Source organism: Homarus americanus, unplaced genomic scaffold, assembly GCF_018991925.1.
Source record: "Homarus americanus isolate GMGI-L3 unplaced genomic scaffold, GMGI_Hamer_2.0 scaffold42391, whole genome shotgun sequence".
NCBI lineage: Eukaryota > Metazoa > Arthropoda > Malacostraca > Decapoda > Nephropidae > Homarus > Homarus americanus.
In genome coordinates this window covers 245,134-272,364 of record NW_024744462.1, presented here as the reverse complement: position 1 = coordinate 272,364, position 27,231 = coordinate 245,134, and the positions used below count along the sequence as shown (strand labels likewise).

At 37.4% G+C, this 27,231-nt stretch overlaps 3 protein-coding genes across 4 annotated transcripts in view; 1 reads left to right on the top strand and 2 right to left on the bottom strand.

The window, feature by feature from the left end:
- On the bottom strand, positions 1 to 654 carry LOC121877915. Its single transcript, XM_042383870.1, has one exon. The coding sequence runs from the start codon at positions 652 to 654 to the stop codon at positions 1 to 3; it is 654 nt and encodes a 217-aa protein (XP_042239804.1).
- A 13,363-nt stretch (positions 655 to 14,017) lies between these two features.
- Positions 14,018 to 21,326, bottom strand: LOC121877919 (3-oxo-5-alpha-steroid 4-dehydrogenase 1-like). 2 transcript variants are annotated; one of them, XM_042383879.1, is made up of 5 exons: positions 20,884 to 21,324; positions 18,483 to 18,652; positions 16,815 to 16,916; positions 16,267 to 16,417; positions 14,018 to 14,920 (listed from the first exon to the last, which is right to left on the bottom strand). In XM_042383879.1, the coding sequence occupies exons 1-5, from the start codon at positions 21,204 to 21,206 to the stop codon at positions 14,854 to 14,856; spliced, it is 813 nt and encodes a 270-aa protein (XP_042239813.1). In that variant the 5' UTR covers positions 21,207 to 21,324; the 3' UTR covers positions 14,018 to 14,853. The 2 variants fall into 2 exon arrangements, with proteins under 2 accessions (XP_042239813.1, XP_042239814.1); XM_042383880.1 differs by lacking the exon at positions 14,018 to 14,920 and adding an exon at positions 14,951 to 15,823 and having other exon boundaries at positions 20,884 to 21,326.
- A 3,147-nt stretch (positions 21,327 to 24,473) lies between these two features.
- Positions 24,474 to 27,231, top strand: part of LOC121877916 (developmental regulatory protein wetA-like) — a 28,607-nt gene continuing 25,849 nt past the window's right edge. Inside the window, exon 1 of the mRNA XM_042383872.1 lies at positions 24,474 to 25,213. Coding sequence (XP_042239806.1) covers positions 24,916 to 25,213 — 298 coding nt within the window. The 5' untranslated portion in view covers positions 24,474 to 24,915. The remainder of the gene's footprint in view (positions 25,214 to 27,231) is intronic.

Below are 27,231 nucleotides of genomic sequence, written 5' to 3'. Positions count from 1 at the left end.
CTACACTGATGCACAGACGACCATAGGATCCTTCACTGACACACAGATGACCATAGGATCCTTCACTGACACACAGACGACCATAGGATCCTTCACTGACACACAAATGACAATAGGATCCTTCACTGACGCACAGACGACCATAGGATCCTTCCCTGATGCACAGACGACCATAGGATCCTTCACTGACACACAAATGACCATAGGATCCTTCACTGACACACAGACAACCATAGGATCCTTCACTGGCACACAGATGACCATAGGATCCTTCACTGACACACAGACGACCATAGGATCCTTCACTAACACACAAATGACCATAGGATCCTTCACTGACACACATATGACCATAGGATTCTTCATTGACACATAAATGGCCATAGGATCCTTCACTGACACACAGACGACCATAGGATCCTTCACTAACACACAAATGACCATAGGATCCTTCACTGACACACAGACAACCATAGGATCCTTCACTGGCACACAGATGACCATAGGATCCTTCACTGACACACAGACGACCATAGGATCCTTCACTAACACACAAATGACCATAGGATCCTTCACTGACACACATATGACCATAGGATTCTTCATTGACACATATATGGCCATAGGATCCTTCACTGACACACAGACGACCATAGGATCCTTCACAAACTCCCCTTCAAGAGCAACGCATGGCAGTGACTAAGAGATCCTTCAACACCACAGAGAAGACTTCAAAACCCCTACACACAGTCCTACACATCCCTGAAACCCCTACACATGGCTCTACACATCCCACAAACCCCTACACATGGCTCTACACATCCCACAGCCCTTACACATCCCTGAAACCCCTACATACGGCTCTATACATCCCATAACCCCTACACACAGTCCTACACATCCCACAAACCCCTATGCATAACCCTGCACATCCCACAAACCCCTATACAGAGCCTTACACATCCCTCAAACCACTGTGTATAACCCTGCACATCCCACAAACCCCTATACAGAGCCTTACACATCCCACAACCCGTACACATCCCACAAACCACTGTGTATAACCCTGCACATCCCACAAACCCCTATACAGAGCCTTACACATCCCACAACCCTTACACATCCCTCAAACCCCTACACATATCCTAAACCAGATGGCGTTGTGAGTCTCCTATATACCCCGTAGACCCCAGGTAGTCTCCCCAACACATATCCTAACACATCTTGTAGACTCCCGGCAGCCTCTACACACCCTAACACACCTTGTAGACTCCCGGTAGCCTCTACACACCCTAACACACCTTGTAGACTCTAGCCTCCCACCCTAACACACCTTGTAGAGCCTCTACACCTAACACACCTTGTAGACTCCAGCCTCTACACCCCACACAGAGCCTCTACACACCCTAACACACCTTGTAGACTCAGAGCCTCTACACACCCCTAACACACCTTGTAGACTCTCGTAGACACACACCCTAACACACCTTGTAGACTCCCGGTAGCCTCTACACACCCTAACACACCTTGTAGACTCAGCCTCACACACCTAACACACCTTGTAGACTCCGGCAGCCTCTACACACCTAACACACCTTGTAGACTCCCGGCAGCCCTACACACCCTAACACACCTTGTAGACTCCCGGCAGCCTCTACACACCCTAACACACCTTGTAGACTCCCGGCAGCCTCTACACACCCTAACACACCTTGTAGACTCCCGGTAGCCTCTACACACCCTAACACACCTTGTAGACTCCCGGCAGCCTCTACACACCCTAACACACCTTGTAGACTCCCGGTAGCCCTACACACCCTAACACACCTTGTAGACTCCGGCAGCCTCTACACACCTAACACACCTTGGACAGCACCCTAACACACCTTGTAGACTCCCCGGCAGCCTCTACACCTAACACACCTTGTAGACTCCCGGCAGCCTCTACACACCCTAACACACCTTGTAGACTCCCGGTAGCCTCTACACACCCTAACACACCTTGTAGACTCCCGGTAGCCCCCCTCTCCCCTCAGATCACGTGTGGGTGCTGAACCTCCTTTGTGCCCCTCCTCAAAATATTCCCACTAGGGGGACATCTCCGCCATATTGGTGTTGACTGTCACTCCTTTGCCTTCCTCTACCTGCCTATATTGGGTCTTCTGATCATGCAGGCGTCCATTCTAACTCACTCTCTCTCTCTCTCTCTCGCTCTCTCTCTCTGTCTTTTTCAATTTCTCTCTCTCTGTCTTTTTCAATTTCTCTCTCTTTCTTTCTCAATTTCTCTTTCTCTCTCTCTATCTCTCCCTCTCTTACACTTAATCTCTCTCTCTCTCTCTCTCTATACACTAACCTCACTCAATCACCTCAGTCTTCCAGCTCTAACCTACACATACCTTCCTCCCACGTCTTCTTCCCTTCATTTCTCCCTCCTACGACCTCATTCTCTCCCTCCCCTCCTACGACCTCCTTCTCTCCCTCCCCTCCTACGACCTCATTCTCTCCCTCCCCTCCTACGACCTCCTTCTCTCCCTCCCCTCCTACGACCTCATTCTCTCCCTCCCCTCCTACGATCTCTCACTCTCCCACTCTCCTCTCCCTCCTCCTACGATCTACGACGGCCTCCCTCACTCCCTCTCTCCTTCCTCTCTACGACCACCCTCTCACCTTCCCTGACCTCCTCTCTCTTTCTCCTTCATTCCTCCTCTTACGCTTCCCTGCCTCCCTCTCGCTTCATCCTACTCACACAACCAACTTTATTTCAGACACTGAATCCAATTCCCTAAACGCCATCCCAGCACCAGCGACAAACCTGGAATACGCTAAACAACTTCCCCACGAAAAAAAAAATCTACCTGAAGAACAAACAAACTATTTATAGCATCAAGAGACAACAACATATCAACCTAGAAGAAAGAAAAAAAAACTTGATACAGAAATAATTGACAGATGTTTTGAGTAATTTCTGATATTCTCATAAACATCTGGATTTAGATAGGTTTAGAATACATACAAAATAGAATAAATTGTCACAAGTATAATAGAATTGTATTTATAACACGGGATATAAACCACAACTTGGGTAGGAGGGAAAATAAGACTGAAACAGAGGAAAAAGGAAAACATATATTGAGACAATTTCGATATTCTTTTCGGGTCTGCTGGAACTATCTGGGTTCAGGATATATTGGTGATAATAATAATAATAATAATAATAATAATAATAATAATAATAATAATAATAATAATAATAATAATAATAACAACAACAGTAAGAAATATACCTACCAACACAAAACCTATTTATAGCAGAGAAAGGAAACCATAAACTTGGAAGGAAAGAAAGAAGAAAAAGAAAAAAAAATAGACAAACACGAGACACAGAGAGAGCGAGAGGGAGGGAAACATGTTTTGAGAAAAATTTTGAAGATTCTACCAGGGTCTGAATCATCGTGAGCCCAGAATACTGAACAAGGGAAGGAGTTGCCTTTTGTGCTTGGACTGTGTGTGTGGGGGCTGTGGGTGTGTGGGGGAGGGGTTGAGGGGGAGTGGGTGTGGGGGAGAGTGTGTTTGGGGGGTGGGTGTGTGAGGGGGGCTGTGGGTGTGTGGGGGGAGTGGGGGTTGTGGGGGGTGTGGGTGTGTGGGGGAGGGGGTTGAGGGGGGGGAGTGGGTGTGTGTGGGGGCTGGGGTGTGTGGGGGGAGTGGGTTGAAGGGGTGGGCAGTGTGTGTGGGGGTTGGGAGTTGTGTGTCTGAGCGGGATGTGGTGTCTGGTGGGTGGCAGGTTGTGGGTGTGTGGATGAGCGAGGTGGAGAATTGTGTCTGTGCTGGGGGAGGTGTGTGTGTGTGTGTGTGTGTGTGTGTGTGTGTGTGTGTGTGTGTGTGTGTGTGTGTGTGTGTGTGTGTGTGTGTGAGAGAGTATATACAATAAACTCTCCTTTATTAAATCTAATCTTCTTACTCCTAAATTTCTCGCCCACGCTGGAACGTTCTTCCTTCACCTATTTCATTTTACAGAGGAAATAGTACAAATAAATAAACAAATAAATAAATAAATAAAGGCTAAAATACAAGAGAACGAAAAAGACAAACTATGGAATATGATGATGATGATAAGGGGAATAATAAAGGAAATGAGAGAGAGAGAGAGAGAGAAAGAGAATAATAGGATTAAAAGGAGATACTAAAAGGAATAGGAAAGTCAAGGAAAATAAAAGTCGTCACCCCACACACACAAGGCTCCAGCTTCGACCAATATCAAACACAATAAATACATACACTATAGGCAAGCACAGCCGGTTGAAAATAGCGGTAGTAATATTAAGGGATATTATATACCCTAGTGAATATATTATTGGCCTTAGATCCTCTTTTGGGCGTCGAACTGCACCATGAAGGGGAAAAAAAATCAATTTACTTTCGAATTGAATTTTAGGTGTAAAAAAAAAATACAACTACAGTTACTTTGATTTCGCTAAACCACACTTATAAAAGAAATTATATGCTACTTTCCTATTAAACCTAAAGTATAAAGGGATTTTCAGTACTTTATTACTTTTTGCAGTTACTATATTTTTGGTGTATGTGTGTGTGTGCTTCTGAGTTTTACATATTGTGAAGAACGTAAGCGTTGTGTTTATGTATGTGCGAGCCAATGTGTGTGTGTGTTTATGATAACGGAGGTCTTTGTGCTAATGTAAACGTTCATACATGTGTGAGACCTAAATCATGTATACATATGCATCTCTGGTCCAACTAATCAACAACAACACCCATCTGGCCGCCATCTTGGGTGTACCCCGCCAACACCCCATGAAAGGTCTTTAACCCCAGCTTAGACGAACCGCATCGTGAGGCCCCTGGATCACGCAGGATCATCACCGTCGTCGTCCTCAGCATGACACGGGCGTTCACGGCTGCTTGTGACGTCGCGGAGGGATTTTAACCCGGGTGAATCCAGGAAAAATCGGCCGCTGACGCCTGAGAAAAACACAACTACAGCCCACTGGCACAACCTCTGCGACTCTCCGTTAATAATATAATTTGACAGTGTGATATAAATAAGGAATACTCTTTCAATATTCATTATGAAGATTATTATCCTGTCTTTTATTGAATATTACTTTATCTTTAGTGAAACAAAGATATTTATGGCATCAGTTGGGCTGAGCGATGGTAAACGCTATATTTTGAAGACTCCTGTTATTTCAAAGAGCAAACGCAACGAGGCTACTATATTTTACCTAACCTAACCTAACCTAACCTAACCTAATCATACCAAAACTATGAAAAAAATGAGGTTCAGTTTGGTTGGTTCGCGTCACCCACTGTGTAGTGCTAACAACTTAACAAGCACACGTGGACTCCAGTGCCAGGGCTGCCGTTTGTAGGAAATTGCTTCTACTAGTCGGATGAAAGAAAACGGATACGACGCCATCGGATGAGTGACGTGTCTCTATCCGTCAATCGGAAATTTCGCAAATTTCAAGAATTTTGTTGGGGGGGGGCTAAATACCATATAATAATAAAGGAAGACATTGCCCAGCTATATAAAAATAGACCGGATTTTGCACAAAATCAAACCTTAATGCTAGATGTCACTATGAGATGCACAGAAATTAAAAAGAGGTTTAACATCAATGATCCCTTTCTTAAAAATAGTCTCCTTTCTTAATTCCCAGAAAGCTCTATATCCAATGATTCCAAGAACATCATTGTCAGACTAGGTTGAATTGGTACTAAGGATATTTAATGGAACCCTTCAGGAGTTAAAAGATCAGTGGCAAAGGCTATGCTGGGAGACAATAGATGACAAAACAAAAAGTTTGGATATTTTAAAATTTTATAAGAAACTAATGAAAATGAAAGATGACGACGGGAACCTTAAATATGAGGTAATTGGAAGATTTGCGTTGGACGTCTTGGCATTGCCAACGTCTAACGCAGACGCTGAAAGACTATTTTCAAAATTGAACCTTACCAAAACAAAGTGTAGAAACTCCTTGCAAATGCAAAACTAAATGCCCTTATCACTATGGAAAATATGCTAAGTGTAAAGGAGGTCGTGTGAATATCAATATCGCGGATGTACAACAACTGATTGATGTAATTAATAAACAAATACTGATTTTTTACATATTTATGTGTTCATTAAACAACATTAATTCAAACATTGCAGGAGCTGATCCCGGAATATCAAAAGGGGGGTTCGAGAAGTTGTGGGTGGGGGAATATGGCAAACACAGTGCGACCACCCAGCTGGGGAGAATTGTTTTAAATCTGCCCAATATCATGGACATTTTGAGGGCATGTGCGCTTGATATTTGGAAATATTCTGAAGTTGTGTTTTCTCTTTGCCTTTTATTGGGCGTGTTCATAGTACTCAAAATATCTAAGTTATACCTCGTCATTTTAAAGTTTTCTACAAAGAACTTCTAATTACTTTCAAGAAAATGCGATCGGATACAGACAGTCGGATGAGCGGCAGCCCTGGAATCCACCATCCACCCCAATCAGTCACAATTCGTATTTCTCTGCGAGTGAAAGTGGGTCACACTGGAATGACTGCATGTTAGCACACAGTATACTAAACCTTCGGTAAACATGAAGGCAGCATGGCCGGTACTGCACTTGACCACCTTCACTTCCTTAACTGTTGTGAGATACTGTACTCATTTACAGGTGGGTGGATTGGGAGTGCCGGGGATCGAAGCAGTGACCCTTAGAGCAATTCAGTCACTGCATTCCTAATTCTGAGTACGATTAAAAAAAAAGATAACCAGTCGATGGATTTTTTTTTCTTCAAATATCACCTTGAAGCAGAAGTCGGGATATATTGTATAAACAAATATTCATAACTAACTTCAGGCTAAACGTTTGGTAGACTGAACCAATACCTTAGTTGTCCTGATCAGCTTGCATATAGTAATAATTTCTTCATTCCAGATTCTCACAGCGTATCGTTATTTTACATGTCGTGAATCTGGGGTTTTCATAACACAATATATACGAGGCTCCGAATTTCCGAGGTTTGGAGTGTCGATTTTTTTTAGCTGTGTTTGTCAGCTCTATGAATACAAATCCTGACTGAATGGATGAATTACCGGCTAATTGACTGAAGGATTGGGTGGCTGAATGAATTGGTATCTGAGCGACTGACTGATGTACGGAGTAACTGACGGACTGATGAACTGAATTGCTGATGAACTGAAGTACTGAGTAACTGTCTGACTGAATCATTAACTGTTTGACTTAACTACTGAAGAACAGACTGACTCGCTCACTGATTCACTGACACAAAAAATACATACTAAGTTGTCTAAACGATGTCAAAATTGCACAGACTCTACAGCAAGTAAAAATATTACTTCACCTCCTCACTTGAAAGTTTCTATTGGGAAAGGTCCGATGAATTAAAAAAAAAAACGAACACTACGACTCCTGTTTCGGTTGGCTCGTCAAAAATCCTTCGTCCATTGTGTCATATTGCCTAACAACATCGTTACATTGTGTGCGGAAATTCTGTACCCTGTTTCCTTCCCGTCTATCCGTCCATGTGTGTGTGTGTGTGTGTCAAATATTGAATATCACGTCCTCTGTCTAGTGTCATCATCAGTATACTCAATTAAATCACTGTAACCGTAATTTAAACCAAAATCTGTAAATACACTGATGTTTTTTAGGCCTCTATAAACTTTCTAATTCTGACTAAACTTAAGGTTTTGTTTAAGCTTTGCAAATACAGGTTCACGAATACTGTACTGTACTGTATATTATGCAGTAACAATTTCTGATTCCCATTTTCTTCTTGGTTGCTGTAAACGTAAACTGAAGAAAAATGAATATTCTATAACCTAAAATTTTCTTGAAACTTCTTGACTCTACAAAAATTTTAAAAGCTTCAAGTAGGTTGGAGAATTTTGTTTTAATATTCTTTAACTTCTGTTTCTTAGTGTATACTGTACAGAATTCTAAAATGGCAATCTGACGGAGAGGAATACATAAACTGTACAAACATCTTTTAATCTCTGACATAATTGATTCTCATTATTTACTGAAAGCGTCTTCTATTGATGAGGATGATAATTTTTTTACCCGCTTCTATCAACGCTGACACTATGGAACACGAAAATACAATGGACGACTCACAAGACAAGGCCCTAAAAAAATCACCTCAATATATCCATCGATTTGGCGTGTGTGTGTCAGTGAGCTTGGTGCCAAAAAGTCTCTTGTCCTCGGGGATAAGGTGGTTAGGCTTGGTAGAGTTACTTGGGTACGTTAGGTAAACTGGTTAGGTTATACTGTATTAGTTTGTCTTTTAGGTAGGTGGGTGGGTGGGTGGGTGGAGGAGGGAGGGATTGGATTAGGTAGGGTTAGGTTGACAAATACAGTATTAGGTCTGGTTGTCTTGGATAGACTGGGTTGAAATGGCTGTGGGTTTATAAAAAAAAAAGAAAATGGTTGTTCGGTTAGGTTGTGATGATTAAGGTTTATAATACATCTGCTAAGGTCTGACTGGGTTGGTTTAGTGGGTTAAATTAGGTTGGGATTGCAGATGATAGGTTTTGATATCTGGTACAACAACTAGGAAGGGTTAGGCTACTTGGTTAGGTTGAAGGATTAAAACTTAGGTTAGGCTGGCTTTGGGTTACCTATTTAAGATAAATTGACTTGGCCGAGTTGGGTTGAGTTACCAAAAGATTAAATCCCATTATCAGGTTAGGTTAGATCAGGTTACTGGTTAGGGTGGTAATAGTTGTTTGTTTAGGTTGAGTTGGGTTGATACAGTATACAATTAGGCTAGATGGGTAGGTTATTCGGTTAAGTTAGGCTGCATTTGGTTGGGTTAGTGTAAGTTAATGGGGTTACTTGGTTAAGTTGGGTTATTTGCTTAGGTTAGGTCACTAGGTTAGGTTACAGGGTTAGGTTACTAGGTTAGGTTGGGTTTGGTTACTGGATTAGGTTACTGGGTGAGGTTGGATTTGGTTCCTTGAGTCCTTTATATCTTTGTGAAATTCTTAGTACCTGTACCAGTAAAAGCCTCATTTCCTCTTTGCCAATCCATTTTCCTTAAAGTTTAATATGTGATCAACTCACCTCTATGGTCCCACATTTCTTCTATAAGTTTATCCCCCTCTCTAATACTGTATTATTTCTTTGATATTATTCCAATGTTGCTCTATTTCTTGTTCTTCAAGTCCTTCATTTAACATTACAGTACTGGACTAAAAATCTGTTTTGTGTCTCAATTTCATATTATATTCTTACCTCTGTTTAGAGCTTCCCCAATTCCCATTTGATTTCATTCATTATTTATTTCTTTAATTTCTGAAGTTTTAGACTCGCTAAACTCATTATTAGAATATTGTCCAACTCACAGTCAGCCCTTGGGTAGGTCTCAGCTACTGTTACGAAGTTCCTGAATCATTTATGAATTAAAATGCAATCTACTTGATCCCTGGCAATATTATTTGCATTATCCTGGGGTGAATTTCACATATAAAAATGCTTAGGGTGATATTGAAACCATGTGCAGTACTGTACAGTACATCAATTGTTATGTTGCTATCCTAACTAAAATCAATTAATCTTTCTCCTCTTTCATTTTTACCCAGCTCATGTGGTTATCTGTTAGGAAATGTTACCATGTTATGTTATGCTATCATGTTAAAAAGTTTAGTTATCATGTTATGTTATGCTATCATGTTAAAAAAATGTATAGTTTTCAGGTCAAGTTACTTGACTGACTGTACTCTATTTGGTGAGGTTATCATTTAGGTCCATCCATAACCGTGTCACATAAGATTACGAGATATACACGATCACCCTCTCCCTCTTGTCCTTATTTACGTGGGCTATTTCCTAGTGAACAAAATCCTATCACCCCCAAAAAATCTATCCATAAGGTAATATCTCACTGCAAAAATAAATTTGGAAAACAATCACACTGCATCAATTCTATCATCAAAACAAGGAAGTGGACCAAATCTTATTGGAAAAAATCCCATCACACGATTTCCAAGTAGAAAAAATCCCAAAAGCTAGAGTTTCTTCATAAGTGACATGATTAACAAAAGACAGCCACTGTACGGACAAAATTCCTTTCCATCCTTCCATTTTGTCAGCATACAATAATTCCTAAAACCCTCACAATGAACCTATTTTTACTGTTCCTCACTTTCACAGAGCCTTCATACAATGTCAAAATCACTTATACAAGACACTCCTAAATCACTAACTTCCTCGTTGCTCACTACACCATCTCATAGGTATTCTGCTAAATGCTTTCTACAAATTTACAAACAACAGCTTTTCTCCTTCCCTAGACATACTTCTTGTAGTTGCTTAGTCATAAATATTACCTCTGTAGACCCCCCTGCCTGGCATGAACCCAAACTTCCTTTCAATACAGTAGTCTCCACTCTCTCCCTTCATCAATTTCTGGGTCACTTTTTCCACAACTGTCATAAACTTATCTCACAGCTTCACGAGACTTTTGTTATGGTCACTACCACAGATAAAAAAATTAATAGGATTACGTACCTTTATATTAAAAACAGGTTTCCTCAATAAGATCTATGAACTGCTTGAAAGGTTGAATGTGATCACCAAAGTTCTAACAGTGATTGTGGTAACACTCTTTGCAGCAGAGTGTTCACCAGTCTCAGGCCTTTATATAATACACACAACTAATTCCATTGGTACCAAGCTGGTCAACCTTATAACCTGACCATCACCTGAAAAATGAATCCAGATATTCCTGTTATAAAATTAGTTGCAAACCATCAACAAGTCAAATATTCTTAGAAATGTTCTTGTTCCCTTGAAGATCCAATCCTAGTCATATACTGTACCTTACATATATACAGTCAAGTGTCCTACTCTACTTTAATCAGAGCATTTTAAGTAACTGACCAAAAGGTTCTCATACAACACGCAGAAGACCGAATAAAAAAATAAATAAAAGAGGATAATGAAAAGCCACACTTTTAAATGTCTTCTTTCAGAATTCCCTGTAATCAACGGTAGTGTATACTAGTGGTCTGTAATATAATTTTAACATTCATTCAACAGTGATATAGACAAGGATAGAGGATGTTTATGAATTCTAAAAAGATAGCAAAGTAACAATATTAAATGTTAAATAATTTTTTCAAGGGTCAACCATTCATAATGTACAAATTTTAGAGGATGTTATAAAGAGCGGTTTTTGTATTCAAACAAGAATTTTGCATCCACAGCCTTCTTAAAACACATCCATCAACAAAAAACTCAACAAATTCAATTGACAAAGACCCAATGATATGTTCAAAACATTTACTTTACAAAATATTTCTGTATTGTTTCTGGATTTCAATGTCTGTATCAAATATGTGATGCTACTCTATGCTTCTTGTTTACTATGAATCATTATTAATCGAGGCCCAAGTGTAAAAATGGGAACAAACTGATTAAACAGACCCTCCTGGAAATAAGCACCTGACAGCTTTGTCAGCTATCTTTGGTCAAATTGCCTTACTACCTACCATTGTTGTTTACCTGCACTGTCTAGGCATATGAGAAACTGTATACGTACTACTGTACTCCCATGGCCTACATGCACCATTTATCTACATTGTTTATATTCATGCTGAACTGTATAACTTTAATTTTGGTTTTTACTTTTATTCTCTTCGCCATTAATAGACTCATTAGCCGTTTGCATAGTTTATACAGGAGGTCCCCGACTTACGAACGCCCGCCGATACGAATGGGGTTAAACTTGAAATTTACATTATTTTATTTACCTGATGACTTATTTTTTACTTTCATTTATTGTATTTTGTCGTTCTATTTCTTCTTTTGTCTAAAATTAAGTGATTTTAGATGTATATAAGGACTTAGGCTATGATATAGTGGGAATATAAACATTGTTTTGTAAGTACAGTATGCATAAAGCACGTGTTCCGACTTACGTACAAATCCAACTTACAAACGTCCTCAGGAATGGATCCCGTTCGTAACCCGGGGACCCCCCCTGTAATCATTTCTATCCAAAAGTAAACCTTTATGACAATTTTACTGAATAAATATTATTATTATGAGTAATTATTAATGGTAAGATCATGAGTCATGAAATAGCTTTGAATACATGATGTAGATATATATATATTTTTTTCACATGCAATATCATATTTGAGACTAGTGTGGAGTACTGGTAGTCAGTACAAGGTGTATACTGACAGTTTTGTGAGTGAGACATGCTGACACAATTTTCTAAGTGAAGTACAGTACAGTATTTCCCCGCTTTACGCGGTTTCACTTTCCGCGATTTCTCATTTACGCGGTGCCTCGCCAGAACCGAACTTTCACTTTCTGCGGTGCATATACTCATATACGCGGGAAGCGGCGCGGGCAGGATGCGCACAAGGTCGCCCAGTCATCAAAACATTACCGAGTTCTTCACCCGCCACAACAGGCCTAAGTCAGTGATAGTGATAGTGAGGATTTGGACTTATATGGACTTTGAGGGGTTTGACAAAGAGGCCCTGCAAGCCTATGTGGTGGATAGTGATACAATTGATACAAGTGATACAGGTGAGGGCCAATAATCTGCCCTCTGCCTCGGAACCAACCCCCCATCCCTGTGTGCCCAGCCATCTTTTCTACTAATGTAAGTGTTAAGAAAACTAATATTGATATTTCTCTTAATTATTAATTGTGAGTGCATACCATCATAAAATTAAGATGTAATTTTTACTACAACGTAGGTATTGTGTCTGAAAAAGTGGAGTTTGGGGGTCGGGCCAGTCTCTATTGGAATTAATCCCATATGTTCTGTTGTTCACTTTACGCGGTTTTCACTTTCCGCGGTACCCTGTGGGTTCAATTGACCGCGTAAATCGGGGTACTACTGTATATTGACACAGTTTTACTAGTGAAGTACTGTATTTGGACAGTTTTCTAAGTGCAATACAGTATATTGTACTAAAATAGTTGTTTAGGTGATGTATCTAAAATATAGCGAACTCCTAAACCTTATCAAAACTACATTATCTTATACTATTTCTGTTAGGCTGGACAGAGGTTATTTACTGTGGATATTAGGATTCAGTGATTTGGGGTAATACATATTGTGTTTTTATGACAGATGAGCAGAGGCACTTACTATAATATGATAATTTACCATACAGACATTCTGAAACTCTAGCTGTAATCTGAGGAACATTATATAATGTACAGGTACTGGTACCGGTATCTTTATCATATGGACTGCCCATGTAATTTCTGTAATCATGCTAAAAATGTTACAGTACACAAATTTGTACAATATACCCGATTGGGATGATTGGAAGGTGTTATACCCACTGTGTCAAAAAAGGTACAGCTAGGATAAATACACTAAAAGATGGAAGAGTTTACCGGGGTTATGAAATTTCAGTTATAAATCTTTTTTGTTTGGTAGAATATGTTGAAAGATGGAAGCAGCATAAGTACTGTCTACCCAATAAGTAAAATGTAAAAGAAAAAATTACATTAACATATAGTGAAAAAGTTTACTCTAATTACTGTGTATCTAACAATAGAGGATATAATTCACACACATATGCTCTTATCAAGATCTTCATGGTTGACCATTTCAAGTTACATCAACTGCAACTTCCGGGTTCGATTCCCGGGCCGGTGGAAGTTGTTTGGACATACTTCCTAGCCCCCATTAGTCCCTGTTCACCTAGCAGTAATGTAGGTACTTGTTGTAAATCGAAAGTTGCGAATTCGTATTCAAGGAAAGTTTTTGGAACTTCCAATAACTTGATGACATAAACCATTGACTCTTCAGGCTTCTACGTCCTTGACTCTTCAGGCTTCTACGCCCTTAACTCATGAGACATAAAGGCAAGCATGAACTTAGCATGCTTCCCTGTTGGGCGCTGTAAATGCTTCTGCGCTTCACCTTACACAAGGATGTAGGGAGGTGCCCAATAATAATAATAATAATAATAATAATAATAATAATAATAATAATAATAATAATAAAAATAATAATAATAATAATAATAATAATAATAATAATAATAATAATAATAATAATAATAATAATAATAAAAAACTGCAACTTCTTACTACAAAATAATGCTTAATGCCAAATTACAGAAAATACCATTTCAATAACCTGTTGAACACTGCATTATAAAAATTATACTGTAGGTAAAAATATAATTTCCTACACTGTACTGTACTGTATAATAGATCTCTTGTATTCAGAGTATGACAATGATGCATTCAAAATTTGGCAATACAGTACATACATAATTTTTGTTAATAAGATCAGCTGTAGATTCTCTACACACTCTTTGAGAAAAAAAAAATCCCACAAAACTTCTTGAAGAATTTTGCTTATACTGTACTGTATATACTGTACAGTACGTATATGATTGTCAAATTTCAGTTGCTGCCTGGTCTCAATAAGATATAAAAATGCACACAAAGAATGCATACAACATTCATACAGACAATACAATACTGTAGTACAATAACAGCAATAGTGGTACAGAGATCACCTTAAGATTAAAGGAAATACAGTAACTTGTCAAGAACAACAGTATTGAGAATGGCATACAACTATCTTTGAAGGACACCATACAGTCCAAGACTGTGTAAGAACTACCAAATATTTTAAATTAAAAATGCACAAAGAAACAATCTGTGCTTCCTAGAGTGATTAATAATCAAACTGGGAGCTTTTGGTCGTGCTTAATCTTAAAATTGTTCGATATTGGCAGATGATGGATAACACATTTTGTCTATATGGAGGATGCAAATCTGATTATAGTTTGGATCACTAACATAAACGTGGATCTGAAGTCTCCCTTCTTAGATGAGAAATGGGAACACAGCCTTGCGGGATTTTGGATAATCCTCAAATTTTTTAAGGTACCACCTGAAAAAGTATAAGTTATTGGTAATGACTTTATTCTTTTTTTCTTCTTTAAATTTATAAATGTGCTTCTACAGTCAGCTTCATTCACTAAGTGTTAGTCTCTACACAACACAATACTGTATATTTTTTTTAATCTGATAAACTACAGTACTATATTAAGTACGGTATACTGTATAATTATTTACTTTTCCTTCCCTTTCATTTTACATTAATTTGGTAAAAAGGTGGGAAAAAAAATGTTAGCATGAGTATAGAAGAATGTGTATACTATGAGACAGTTCTAGAAACAAGTAATGAGAAAAAAGTACACTGAAAGAAATGTCACCTTCAATGGAGATAGTGATGTGTGTCATATCTGGGCATGCATGTGTGGCTACAAGAGCAATGAGTTATGACATAGATCACAGAGTTGCAGAAAAAGAAAGTACGCACTGCAATAAGAACATTATGATATAGTATATGGAGAGAGAGAGAGAGAGAGTGAGACCTATGTCAAAGTAAGCAAAGTTTAGGATATATAAAGGAATTGTCGAGTCAACATTATTACTTAGGAGGGAAACAAACTTTGAAAGAAGGAGGAAGAAGCAAATTAAAAGTGAAAGATGTGTTATGTTCCTGAGAGCAATATATGGAGTCAATAGTGTGCAAAGAAAAAGATTACGCAGAAATTAGGCAGAGGCGTGCGTGTAAAAGATGTGCAGAACAAACAGATGGATACATAATAAGGGTTTGCAAAAGCAATATGGACATAATGCAAGACTGGGAAGAGGGCGATTGGGAAAGGGAATATATACTGTAATTCAGACGTGTAGAGTAGAAGGAACGTAAGAAGATGAAAGGATAAGGTGAAAGACGTACTACCTGTAGATGTGAGGGAGACAAACAGCAGGAAACGCAGGAATCCTGAATGATAAGAGAGTATTGTGCTGAGTGTTTCATGGGGAGGTCACAGCAGTCACAGTGAAGGGATGAAGACAAGTGAAGGGTGGGTATATTTATATTTGTTTTTATTCTCATCACCATGTAGTATAGAGGGAGGTGGCAAGGTTTAATGGTCATACAATACTACTTGCCAGTGTTTGGATGCCTATTCTATTTATTTGCATGCTTAATCCCATATGAAACCAAGTGTACATTTCTCAATCTGTCTATCTATATAATAACGGGTGATTTTTGCCATTTGAAGAATTTAAGGGAAATGTTCAGAACTAACCATACATAAAATCTAGACCCATTTCTACAAGCTACTCTATTAGTTACTGTATTACTTATTACTGTATAACATTCTTTTTTTGGAGTCATGAGTAATAATCAATGAACCAAGACAAACATAGGTAAGAACTTACTGATGATGGTCAAGTGCTCTCCTTGACAAGAAGAGAGTTGTGAAGAAGGCGTGAGCAGCAGCAGGCGGGGAAAGACTGGCTAAAGCGTATCCCCACATCTCCACAATTTCCCCAAAATAATTGGGACATGATACTTTCTCAAACAGTCCTCCTGAAAATTGAAAAGTAAAATGTTTATATAGTATACTGTACTGTAAACTGATGTATACAAGACATTCTTAAGATAAAACACACTCATCTTCTAAAATATGATGAATAGCATTAGTAACAGGCCAATCAGCAGTGAAGAGGATAAAGCAAAGGAAATTTGATCATCTAAAACCAAAGCAGCACATGCATAATAATTGTGTGCTGGTGTAAAGGGCCATGTAAAAAAGTGTACGGATGCATAAAAATGATAAAAGTTGTGGTAATGAGTGATTTATTGAGAGGCTTGAGCAAGTTCTAAAAGTCTGTCATGTGTAACACAGAGTTTACAGAAATGGAACTCACATAATTCATGGGGTTTTTGTATAATATTATAAAAGATCAATATGTTGTATACAAACCAGATGGGATTTTGTAGCCAACTTCACCCCAACCTCTTAAATTTCTTAATGCTGCATCTGCCCCCATGTTGATTTTCATGCCATAGAGGAATAACATGAATCCTGAAACATAAGATACAGAATTAACTTTTGCAGTCTACTTATTAATACCAGAATCATTACAATATGGAATACATTAAGAATTACCCTAAGAGCATAGAACATAGTAATTTAAGTGCTAAGTTATAGTAGATTCTCTTCAAAGAGAAATACTCCAAAATTAAATTCTAAGCTAAGTGTGCTTTTAGGAGACAATAAAACATTATTTTAAGATAGTTTTAATTAAGGGGAAAATATTCCAAATTACATAACCTAATTAAGCATCACTTGTGTATTAAATGCTACTGTAACTAATACTTCCTAGTTCAATGATGTGATTAATTCTATTTTTCACTTATCAGATGTCAAAGAAACCTTCCCGTTAGCTGGAATCTTGATCTCTGGAACTCTCCATTACTGGGAAATATTTTTTTTGATCATTCCAAGAAATTTTACGATAGATCTCTCCGTTCTGGACATTAAAAAAAATTTCCGTGTGCATGAATGGTGCGGGTGGGTAAGCTCAGAGTGCTCCTGAGCTACAATTGGCTACTACAGGTACTGTCATGTGACTGCATGGAATGCCTATGATTGGCTGATGTATCTCGTAACTCTTTGCTTGTTCGCTTACTCTACTGGTTTCACATGCAATCAATGTTGTGCAGTATTGTATATTACTGTACCAGGATATAATCAGCCAAGAATGCCGTTAAAGCAGTGTTAAGATGGAAAAAGTGATTACAGTTATGTATATGTACTTTACATTCACTAAGTGTGAAATTACCATATGTACAGTACTGTACATAGCAGAGTGGACAGTATAGGCTAGTGAGTAGAGGGCGTATGTATGTACGTACAGTATACAGTGCATGTACAATCCCTCCTTCATTAAGGGAAAAGAGAGTGACAGTTAGCAACACCTGCTACAAGAAAAACAGGCCATCCTGTATCATCATATCACCATTTAGTTTGCATGCATCACAAGCTCAAGACGACAGCATCTGCTGGTGAGTACAGTATGTACTGTAGTGTATACAGTTGTATATTTTGTTTATTTACAATACTGTATATTGTATGTCTACTGTAGTGTTTGCATAAATAAATACAGCACTAAGTCTGTCCGACTGTAGTCCGATGTGGAAACATTCACCGGTGCCCAGAAAAATTCAGGGGACGTGCGATTTTCTCCAGGCATGAGAAAATTTGTCTCAATACAGTACCGGAAATCTCTCAAACCCAGAACCACTCTGCATCAATTATTCTGGATAATGGGGAGATTAATATACAGTACAGTGCACATATCCAATAAAATACAATACAGAGCATGGTTATGAACAACACTTACAAGTAAACACTTGTAAGAGAACTCTCAGGATAATACAAACTGTCAAAAGACTTATTTCCATTAAAGTTCTCAAATCTTGAACATACCAAACAATTAAAATGTGATCATATAAATCATATTAACATGTACAATATTACACAAGTTACACTTCATGCAAATACAATTGTCTAAGTTACTGACATCCTGTAACTTACTATTACACCTTAGCTGTTTCCCATGCATAAAAAAAATTAAATACTTCTTACCCACATAAAAACTTGGTCTATACACCCATTCTTCATCACTGTAGTGGTAATAGTTGACAAAATAGAGGCCATGAAGAATTCCATTATAGAGGCAGGTTAGGAAAGCAAACAAGAATGGCAGAAAAGGTGTTGGCTTGTTGCTCTTCATCAAGAATGGGTAGATGAAGGATCTGTATGACAACACAGATATGAGTGATAAACAATACTGACACACATACAGTGGCATATCCAGTCCCTTTAGCCCCCCCATTAACCACTCCTGGTTAATAGTTAAAGTCTATATACAGTATTTTCCTTATTCCTATTTTTCCATTGGGTTAAAAAATCACTCCAATCCCACTAACCCCCACAAACAAAAATCCTAGATCTGCCACTGAACACAAGTACAGTATAGTATACAAAATATTAAAAAGAAAAAGAGTGCTACTGTAGTTAAATCTATTAAGGATCCACCCACTAAGTATTGTTAATACTATGTAAAACATGGGGTGTGGGTCTTTAACCATAATTTCTGTAGAGTAAAGTATCGGTCAACCAAAAAATCTACTTTATAAATGAATCTATATACTGTAATGTATTTTACAAAAGATGTGAGCACCCTAAATATGAAATTTAAGAGTACTGTACAGGATATAGAATAAATTCATTTTACTAATTTTCCACATGTACTGTACTGTATTTCATGGGAGTGAATGAGAGGAATTTGGAGTACTGTGTCAAGCAACTGGCTCAGTGACTGTGCATGTTGGTGTGAGTGATGCATCTGCTAGTCTTCATGTGAATTTGAGAAGTAAGTTGCAGTATATTGTACGGTGATTATAGGCAAATGATGACAGATTGAAAACTTATCTTTGGACATTAACAGTAAGAGTGTTAGAGAATCAAGGAAGGAAGTCAGTGTACAGGTGACTTTGAATAGAGTTTGAAATTATTGTTTCCAGTAATTTGCCTACAGTTGATGTTAGACTGATTGGACAGTAGTTAGAGGATAGTGATCTATTTCCCGTCTTGAAAATCGATATTACATTCGCTATCCTCCAGGATTCTGGTACTGCACCCGTTTTTAAGGACATGTTAAACAACTTTGCTAAGGGCATACTAAGCTCTTCCTTAAATTCCTTTAATACTCAGGCAAATATCTCATTGGGACCTGGTGACTTATGAGGCTTTAGTTTGTCTATTTGCTTACTAACATCGTTACTAGCCACTACTATCTCGCTTGATCAATTTTCTTCACTATCTCTTTCAGTATCTATCAGTATCTTATAACCCAATACATAATAAAAATCCTAATCTTATCTGGCCTTGCCCCACTGTAGCTTTTACTCCACTGAATAATTTACAATTTCATCTTATTTCTAGGAGAAAAATTTTTGCAATTGTTGAGTCTTACATAACTGTAATGAGAGGAAAAAATAATATGTGTCATTTACCCATAATAAATCAAGTATGTATCCTATAAGCCACAGTGGCAAGCAAGGTGTGAACTGGAATGAAGTACAGGAGGTATCAATAGTTTGCTATTTGGGTTAAATAACTTATCAGTAATGTTCTACACTGATGGAATGCTAATGTATAGTTGGAACATCCATGCTGACCATACTTATTGTTTATGTCTAGAAAGTCTCAGTTGCCAAGTCATGGAATATTCAATGTTACCTAAAATATAAACCAATTTAACCTACCAGACCTAACCTAACATAACATAACCTAACATAACATAACTTAACCTAAAGTAAAATAAAAGTTATCATCTATTAATTATCTGTAAACAAAAATTCCTGTCTATGAAAGGAACTGTATTCACACAAGTTGAACATAACAGTTACTGCTACATAAAATTTACTGTTTATAAAATAAATAAATCTAATCTAATATAACAGTTACATTCTATTACAGCATCACCTTAGAAAAAAACAGTCTATGAAAGGAACCATCCCAACAACACAACAGCCGAGAAGGAGAAATGTTCACATTAAAGGTCAGTCTAAGGTTTGTGTTCAGGAATAAAAATCATAAAACTGGTATTAGGAGACATGTATTCCTCAAAAATTTAGTGGCATTTTCATGAACTAAGAGAACAATATCTTCTATTCTAAAATGTCTTAAAGTTGGTAGTTTGGGAGTGCAGGAGGCATTAAGAAATGAAAAAAAAACTATATTTAAGGTTGTAAAGGCAAGGTTCATAATTAATAACAACAATGGATCAAAATATTGATCTTGATACTTACTTATTTTTTCCATCATACACCATTGAATTTCATCACTAATCTTATATCATTACAACAAACATGCTGTACAGTAGTAGTAAATATAAAGCACTTTAAAAAAATAACATGAAATAAAATGCGACCCTCTCCTTAATGACAATATTTTTCAATATAACTGACTTAAAACTTACCTGTGAAAGTAGTGCATAATGAACATTCCTAGACACAGTTGATTGACCATTCCCCTGTAGGCTGTCTGTTTGCCGTAAGCCACCATTATGACGGGCACAAAGAAGGACGGGCACTCCTGTATGAACCAGGCCAGCTTGACGGGCACACCAAACCCGTAGGAGTAATTATAGTACCTTCCATAAGGAGCATTTCGGATGAGCAGTGTCAGGACAGCATATATAACAGTCCCATAACACATACGATTTATCAACATCTCATCATTTGTGGCCCAGAAGATCGGGTATACATAACGTTGTATTATGGCTTCTGGGGTGAACGTCATGGCTGCTCCTGGGGCTTGTGTCGTACTGAGCTAGGCTGCTTCTGAGTCCTGACCTCCTTTAAGACTCCCTCTACTGATCGCCGATTGAAAAAATTAACCTTTAGTTTACATAATAAATGTCGTTGCCATGACAACAACAGATGCCATTTATTGTTAAATTTTATACTAAGAAGGACAACTAGCCACTTGCAGACGTGATTTATCTTGAGGTCAGGATAAACTACACAATTCATCAACAGATGGCGCATTAGAACTATGACGGACTAACCTATACAGCTGTGATAACCTATTCTCGCTTTTTCTGTGTATGTGGTCAGTTTCCCAGATGGCTGTTTGAATTTCTGTACGTGGAGTAAAGTGCCCTTTGCTCTCCTTAAACCAGCTTTGAAACATGAATATTTAAAGCAGATAGCACTGTTACTAAGCAGAGGTTTTTATTTAAAAAAATATTGCAGAAAAATGGTCATGCATTGTCCCGTATATCACATTTTTATTCGAAACGGACCGCATATACTGTATACTGTACTGTATATTTGTACATTTGGAAGTTGTTTTGAGGTTGGTGCTCTTATCGTTGTATTCTTATGCAAAGAAAGGTTATTTGACTTTTCCAAGTTTCTTTAACACACCTGCAAAATTTTCCAAAAAATGCCTACATGTCGGGAAAAATAAAAGAAAAATACATTTACTGAAAGCGTATCTCGAAATTCCAAGAACAGAAATATTTGAATAGGGTGTCCACAGTGTTTCTGAGAACAGGATACTCTGTATTTATTTACTGGTGTACGTACATAATTTTTCTGAGAACCAGAAAAATCTGAAATGGGCATCAACAACACTTTTAAGAAAGGGCATGTATAATAACATGTCCAGTGCATTTCTGAGAACAGGAATATTTCATTGTGGACGTCCACCAGGTTTTGACATTGTGTTTGGTGGTGCGATTATACTTTTTACTCCTGCAACACTGTGGGACCCATGAGGGGTTGTACCGTCTACCGTATAACACAAAATCGACAAGATCATGAACAAAAAAGAAAATTTATGACCAGCAGAACTTTTGCACTCCAACTTGAACAAATGCTGAACATGTTGACATTGATATCAAATTCGAAACAGTTTATTCAGCTACGAAAAATGATACAAAGTTAGTAACAACAACAATATTGGCATAGCTGAGCCAGTGCTGAAGCTCTCTAGAAGGCACCTGATAAATAATGTACATTTATCTCAAGAAAATCATAAAATAGCAGAATATTATCTGAATTACAAACAGCTCGGAAACAGGTGACGAAGAAGTTAACCATTATATAATAATTTCCCACATATAATCGCTTAATGATCGTTTTCTATGGATACAAACACCTCAACATGGATAAGAAAATGTAAGCACACGTATCGACAGTAAGTAGACCATCTTATTATACAACATCACTTGAGTAATATTTTGTAACGTTGCATACTAGTAATTAAATTTAGTATTTGTCGACGAGTCTTAACACACTAATATATCCCATTTATGTTATATATTTGAGAACTAAGTACCAGTGCTCCGTCTTGTTTCATTTGAATATCCATAACTTTAGCCTATCTGGCTACTTTAACGCTTAAGATTACGCTACGAGCTTACTGAATCATATCCAATTAGATGCATTCCATTTGATTGATCCAAGATATAGGAACACATCGGATTAGAAATATCCCAATTCTAGAAAAAAATAATAATTTACCAATATCCGGAAGAATGACTTGGGTCCACCACAATAGAATATTAACTGTTGCAGAGTTCATAGAAGAGATGGATCTAGCTTACAAAAATGAAGTATAATTTATTTAATACATTACTCTCAGGGTATAGTTAATTTTGGACCCGAACTGAAGGTGAGTGAACGTATCTAGGTAAGCTATAAGTTCAAGTATAATTATAGCATTATTTTAAATGTTATATTTTTTACGATTTAGCTTAAGTCAACCAGTTAGGTGCATTCTTTCATCTCCAGGTACGAAGAAAATTTGACGTACGAATTCCTCAGAAGCCGACCCCCGAATTCTTTGTAATGGACAAGTTATTAGAACACTGATAAATAAATCTTCCATTTCTGAGGTTTACGTTTCCATGAATTATTTTTTTATACACGAGAACACCGCATAGGATGAACACATCAAGCAAAAAGAGTTAAAATACCAACTATCTGGAACATGAGATAACATTTCGAGAATATGGCTTATGCATATCGTATCTATATGGCTCCAGTTTTATGGATGTAGAGTTAAAGAATCGTAGCATATTCAAGTGGTTAAAACACAGGTATTAATGAAACTACGCAATATAGTGTACTGTAGCCAATATACCTCGAGTTTCATTTCAATTAATCTGTTATTAGTTTCATGTAGAGCAAAATTGATTGAAGAATTAATTGAAAATACCGAATGTTTACAACAGCCAATTAACTCGTGGTGATTTTGTCGTTGTAATTTCTACCGTCAATTTACGAAAGTTGGTGGAAAAAACAAAAGTATGTGTATCTAATGATGATGCTAAAAAAACCGAGAAATGATCTTGACAATATAACTAAACTAAGTATTTGTGTGTTTGTAAGAATGAGTTGTGTGTTGGTTTATGTATAGTATTTGGAAGGAAATTTTGCTTATAAGAGTGAGCTGTGTGTGTTTGTTCAAGACTTATTTGCTCATATCTTTGAGCTGTTTATGTATTTGTAAGAGTGAGATGTCTGTGTGTTTGTAGAGTTGTGCGTGTTTATGTAAGAGTATGTAGTTTGTGTGATTATGGATTTGTGCACTTCAAACTGTAATAATAAAAGTAGTATTTTGAATAATTTCGTAAAATTTCACATAATAATTAAATAAGGAAGTTAAAGTAAATTATATTAAGAAACAATTTTGAAAATATTATGTATTCCAGAAGCGGTTGAACTGGGTATATCATTACCTCGAAAACAATTATATCGAGTCAAAATGTAATTCAAAAGATACATAGTGATAGATGTGCCAAAATGTACTAATAGGTATACGATTCTCTCCCTATTAAACTATGTATAATTGTATACTGTATAATACATCACTAACAAATGCATTAGGGTGTATCAAACAAATATATGTTCATTGGAATTATAATCTGCAAAATTCACACAGTAAGTATTCATATTTACCCCAAAATTGTCTCACTAATTAATGAGAAATAAAGATATCAGAAATAACAAACTTGGAGAGCTCGTGTGACTAGTGGACATTGCGCGGGAAGCGGGAACGTGGCGAGCATCGTCTGCTGGCGGGGATCAGATGGTTACTCACAAGCGCGCATGTCCGATAATCCTGCTCACACGAATTCATCGATTTATCCACACATTCACACTAACTTTTCCAAATAAAAGTCGAATAAATACGCATATTAACGATATTACAGCAAATTCTCCACTGACGCTACGATCAATCTTGAATTAGGGGAGAGATGTGGAGGGCCGTAGGGCGCATGTCCTGGGCCAGAGAGAGAGAGTGAGATAGAGAGTGTGAGAGAGAGTGAACGGGAGTGTCAGAGCGCGCGGCCATAGGCGATATTGTTTACCAGTACAAGTCTAACCCAGCACCGACTTGGAGGCGTCTTAATAGTGGCGTGGGCTGCCTTCAACCATCGCCACCATCACCACCGCCACCACCGCCCACCACCACCGCCACCATACTCTACAAAATAATGAGTGTGAACTTGGGAAACGATACAAAAGCATCTTCCCCAGTCAGAACCCCGGATGAGGGCAAGGAAAGTAAATACGAACCAAAACAAAACAAGAAGATCATTCGCCTCCTGACAGTGATAGCTTACATCATCTCAGTGTCCATGGCGGCGATAATCTTGTCCTTGTACTACGTGTTTCTGTGGGACCCCCAGATAAAATACCCGCCCAAAATCAAGAGTGGGGGGATGGGTAATAGAAATAATCAGAACGTCGAAGATAATTCCCCCTCGCTTAACTCTCTTCCCTTCTCACTCGGTAAGTACCCACCGTCAGTATCGCTTACACCTAAGTACAGTGAGATCAACGTAACCAACATACTGGCTCAGTCCCCAGCCTGAACGTACGAGTGAACGGGTCGTGTTTACACCCCAGACCCATAAAAAAACAAGGTAATTTTTCCTGACCTCTGAGCTGTGTTAACACCTAACATGATACGTCCACGCTACTACCCTTCAGTAAAGTGTAAATATATTTGTTTCTACACCCAAAATAGGTATTGGTATAATAGAAACTGTGTGTAGCTTAGAAACTAAAGGCAACATCTACTTAAATATGTTCTCCCGACTTCCTGGTGACAAGAACATGCCACACATCTGCCACCATTAAACTCGCGAGCTAACTATAATATACGCCTATCACTGCATCAAGGGCTGACTGTGCGCGTAAACGTAACTGTTTATATTAGTGCATAACAGTTAATGATCATCTGAGAGAGGGATTAGATGTTTGTGAGTAAACTAGACACTCAAGTAGGCTATGACTCATGTAGTTGGCGTGTGGACAGAACTTGTATAAAGAGTAGTGGTGAAAAGTGTCTGAGTACTGTATGTATGAAAATTATATATTCAATATTATTGTAGTTTGCTTTATGGTTTGGTGGTGTTCTCACATTTTCTTTAATTCTATGATAATAATAATAATAATAATAATAATAATAATAATAATAATAATAATAATAATAATAATAATAATAATAATAATAATATAACTACTATCATTACTGCTAATAATGATAATGATGATAATTATTATATCATTAATCATTATTAGCATTATTATTGTTATTATTATTATCAATATTATATTAGTTTTATTTTCATTATTATAATTATATTGATTAATATTATTATTAATACTAAATTTAATAATATTCACATTATTATTAGTATTACTATTACTGTTCATACTATTATTATTAGTGTTATTAGTGTTATATGGTAAAGGTTTACATTAGGGTCACCACGTTAACATTATTATAATTTGTTTCCTTCGGGATATTCAGAAACTCATACTCTAATGACTAACCAGTAACTCCAGTAGTAAAAGAAATACTCAAGCGTGAAACTTAAAGGACTGCAAGTAGCCAACACGATTCTACGAACTAACAAAAACAATCACTGAACTTTGTCTGATATTAGCAGGAGCGGACATGAGCGACTGTGGTTTCTTTCTGGTCAAATCAGATACTGTTCTTTTAGGGTTTGTTTTTAATTCACCGATTGAGGCGGTAGTTGTTGTGTTTACGGTTTATTGAAGGTTATATATTTATGTTTTTTTCTGCTAACGTGTATGTAATGAGACAAACGTTTTAGTGTAAATGCCAAAGAAGGCATATTATTATTACTACTTTTATTACTCTATTATTATTATTATTATTATTATTATTATTATTATTATTATTATTATTATTATTATTATTATTATTATTATTATTGCTCTGTAGTACCAAAGTGTGAAATATATGTATACCTGTAAACACCTTTTACGACTAGACTAAACGAACAGTAAGTATTTCTGGGAAGTTTAACTAATGATCAGTGATACTAGAGTCAACGAGAGGATGGCGAACAAATGAACAAAATCTAAATTAAAATATCGCTATCATCATCTTTATTATCAATATTATCACCATCATCATCAGGTCGTCATCTCAACCAATCACCATACCCCTTTCATTTCTATAGTCCAATCAGGGGACGAGTTTTAAGACCCAATTATATTTATCACCTTAATCATGTTCTCCCTCTCTCTCTCTCTCTCTTTCCTTCCATTACTGTTTCTCTTTCTGTTCCTTTCTATCTCACACTGACCTCCCTCTCTCTATATATATTTACTTTTATCCCCTCATTCATCTCTTTCTCTCTTCCTCCCTCTAATTCACCATCTCTCGCTATTCATTACTCTCTTTCCCCCCTTTACCTCGTTTTCTCTATTATATTTTAAAAGAAAGAAAAAACAACAACACATGAATATCCCGGTTTAACAGGGGCAGT

Bases quoted from the DNA above. Each gene is read 5' to 3' on its own strand.
- LOC121877915 (XM_042383870.1), bottom strand. From the start codon at position 654: ATGGTCGTCTGTGTGTCAGTGAAGGATCCTATGGCCATATATGTGTCA.
- LOC121877919 (XM_042383879.1), bottom strand. From the start codon at position 21,206: ATGACGTTCACCCCAGAAGCCATAATACAACGTTATGTATACCCGATC. The intron at 18,653-20,883 runs GTAAGTTTTAAG...GTTGTCATACAG, and splicing joins ATTATGCACTACTTTCACAG to ATCCTTCATCTACCCATTCT. The intron at 16,917-18,482 runs GTAAGAAGTATT...CTTATGTTTCAG, and splicing joins TAGACCAAGTTTTTATGTGG to GATTCATGTTATTCCTCTAT.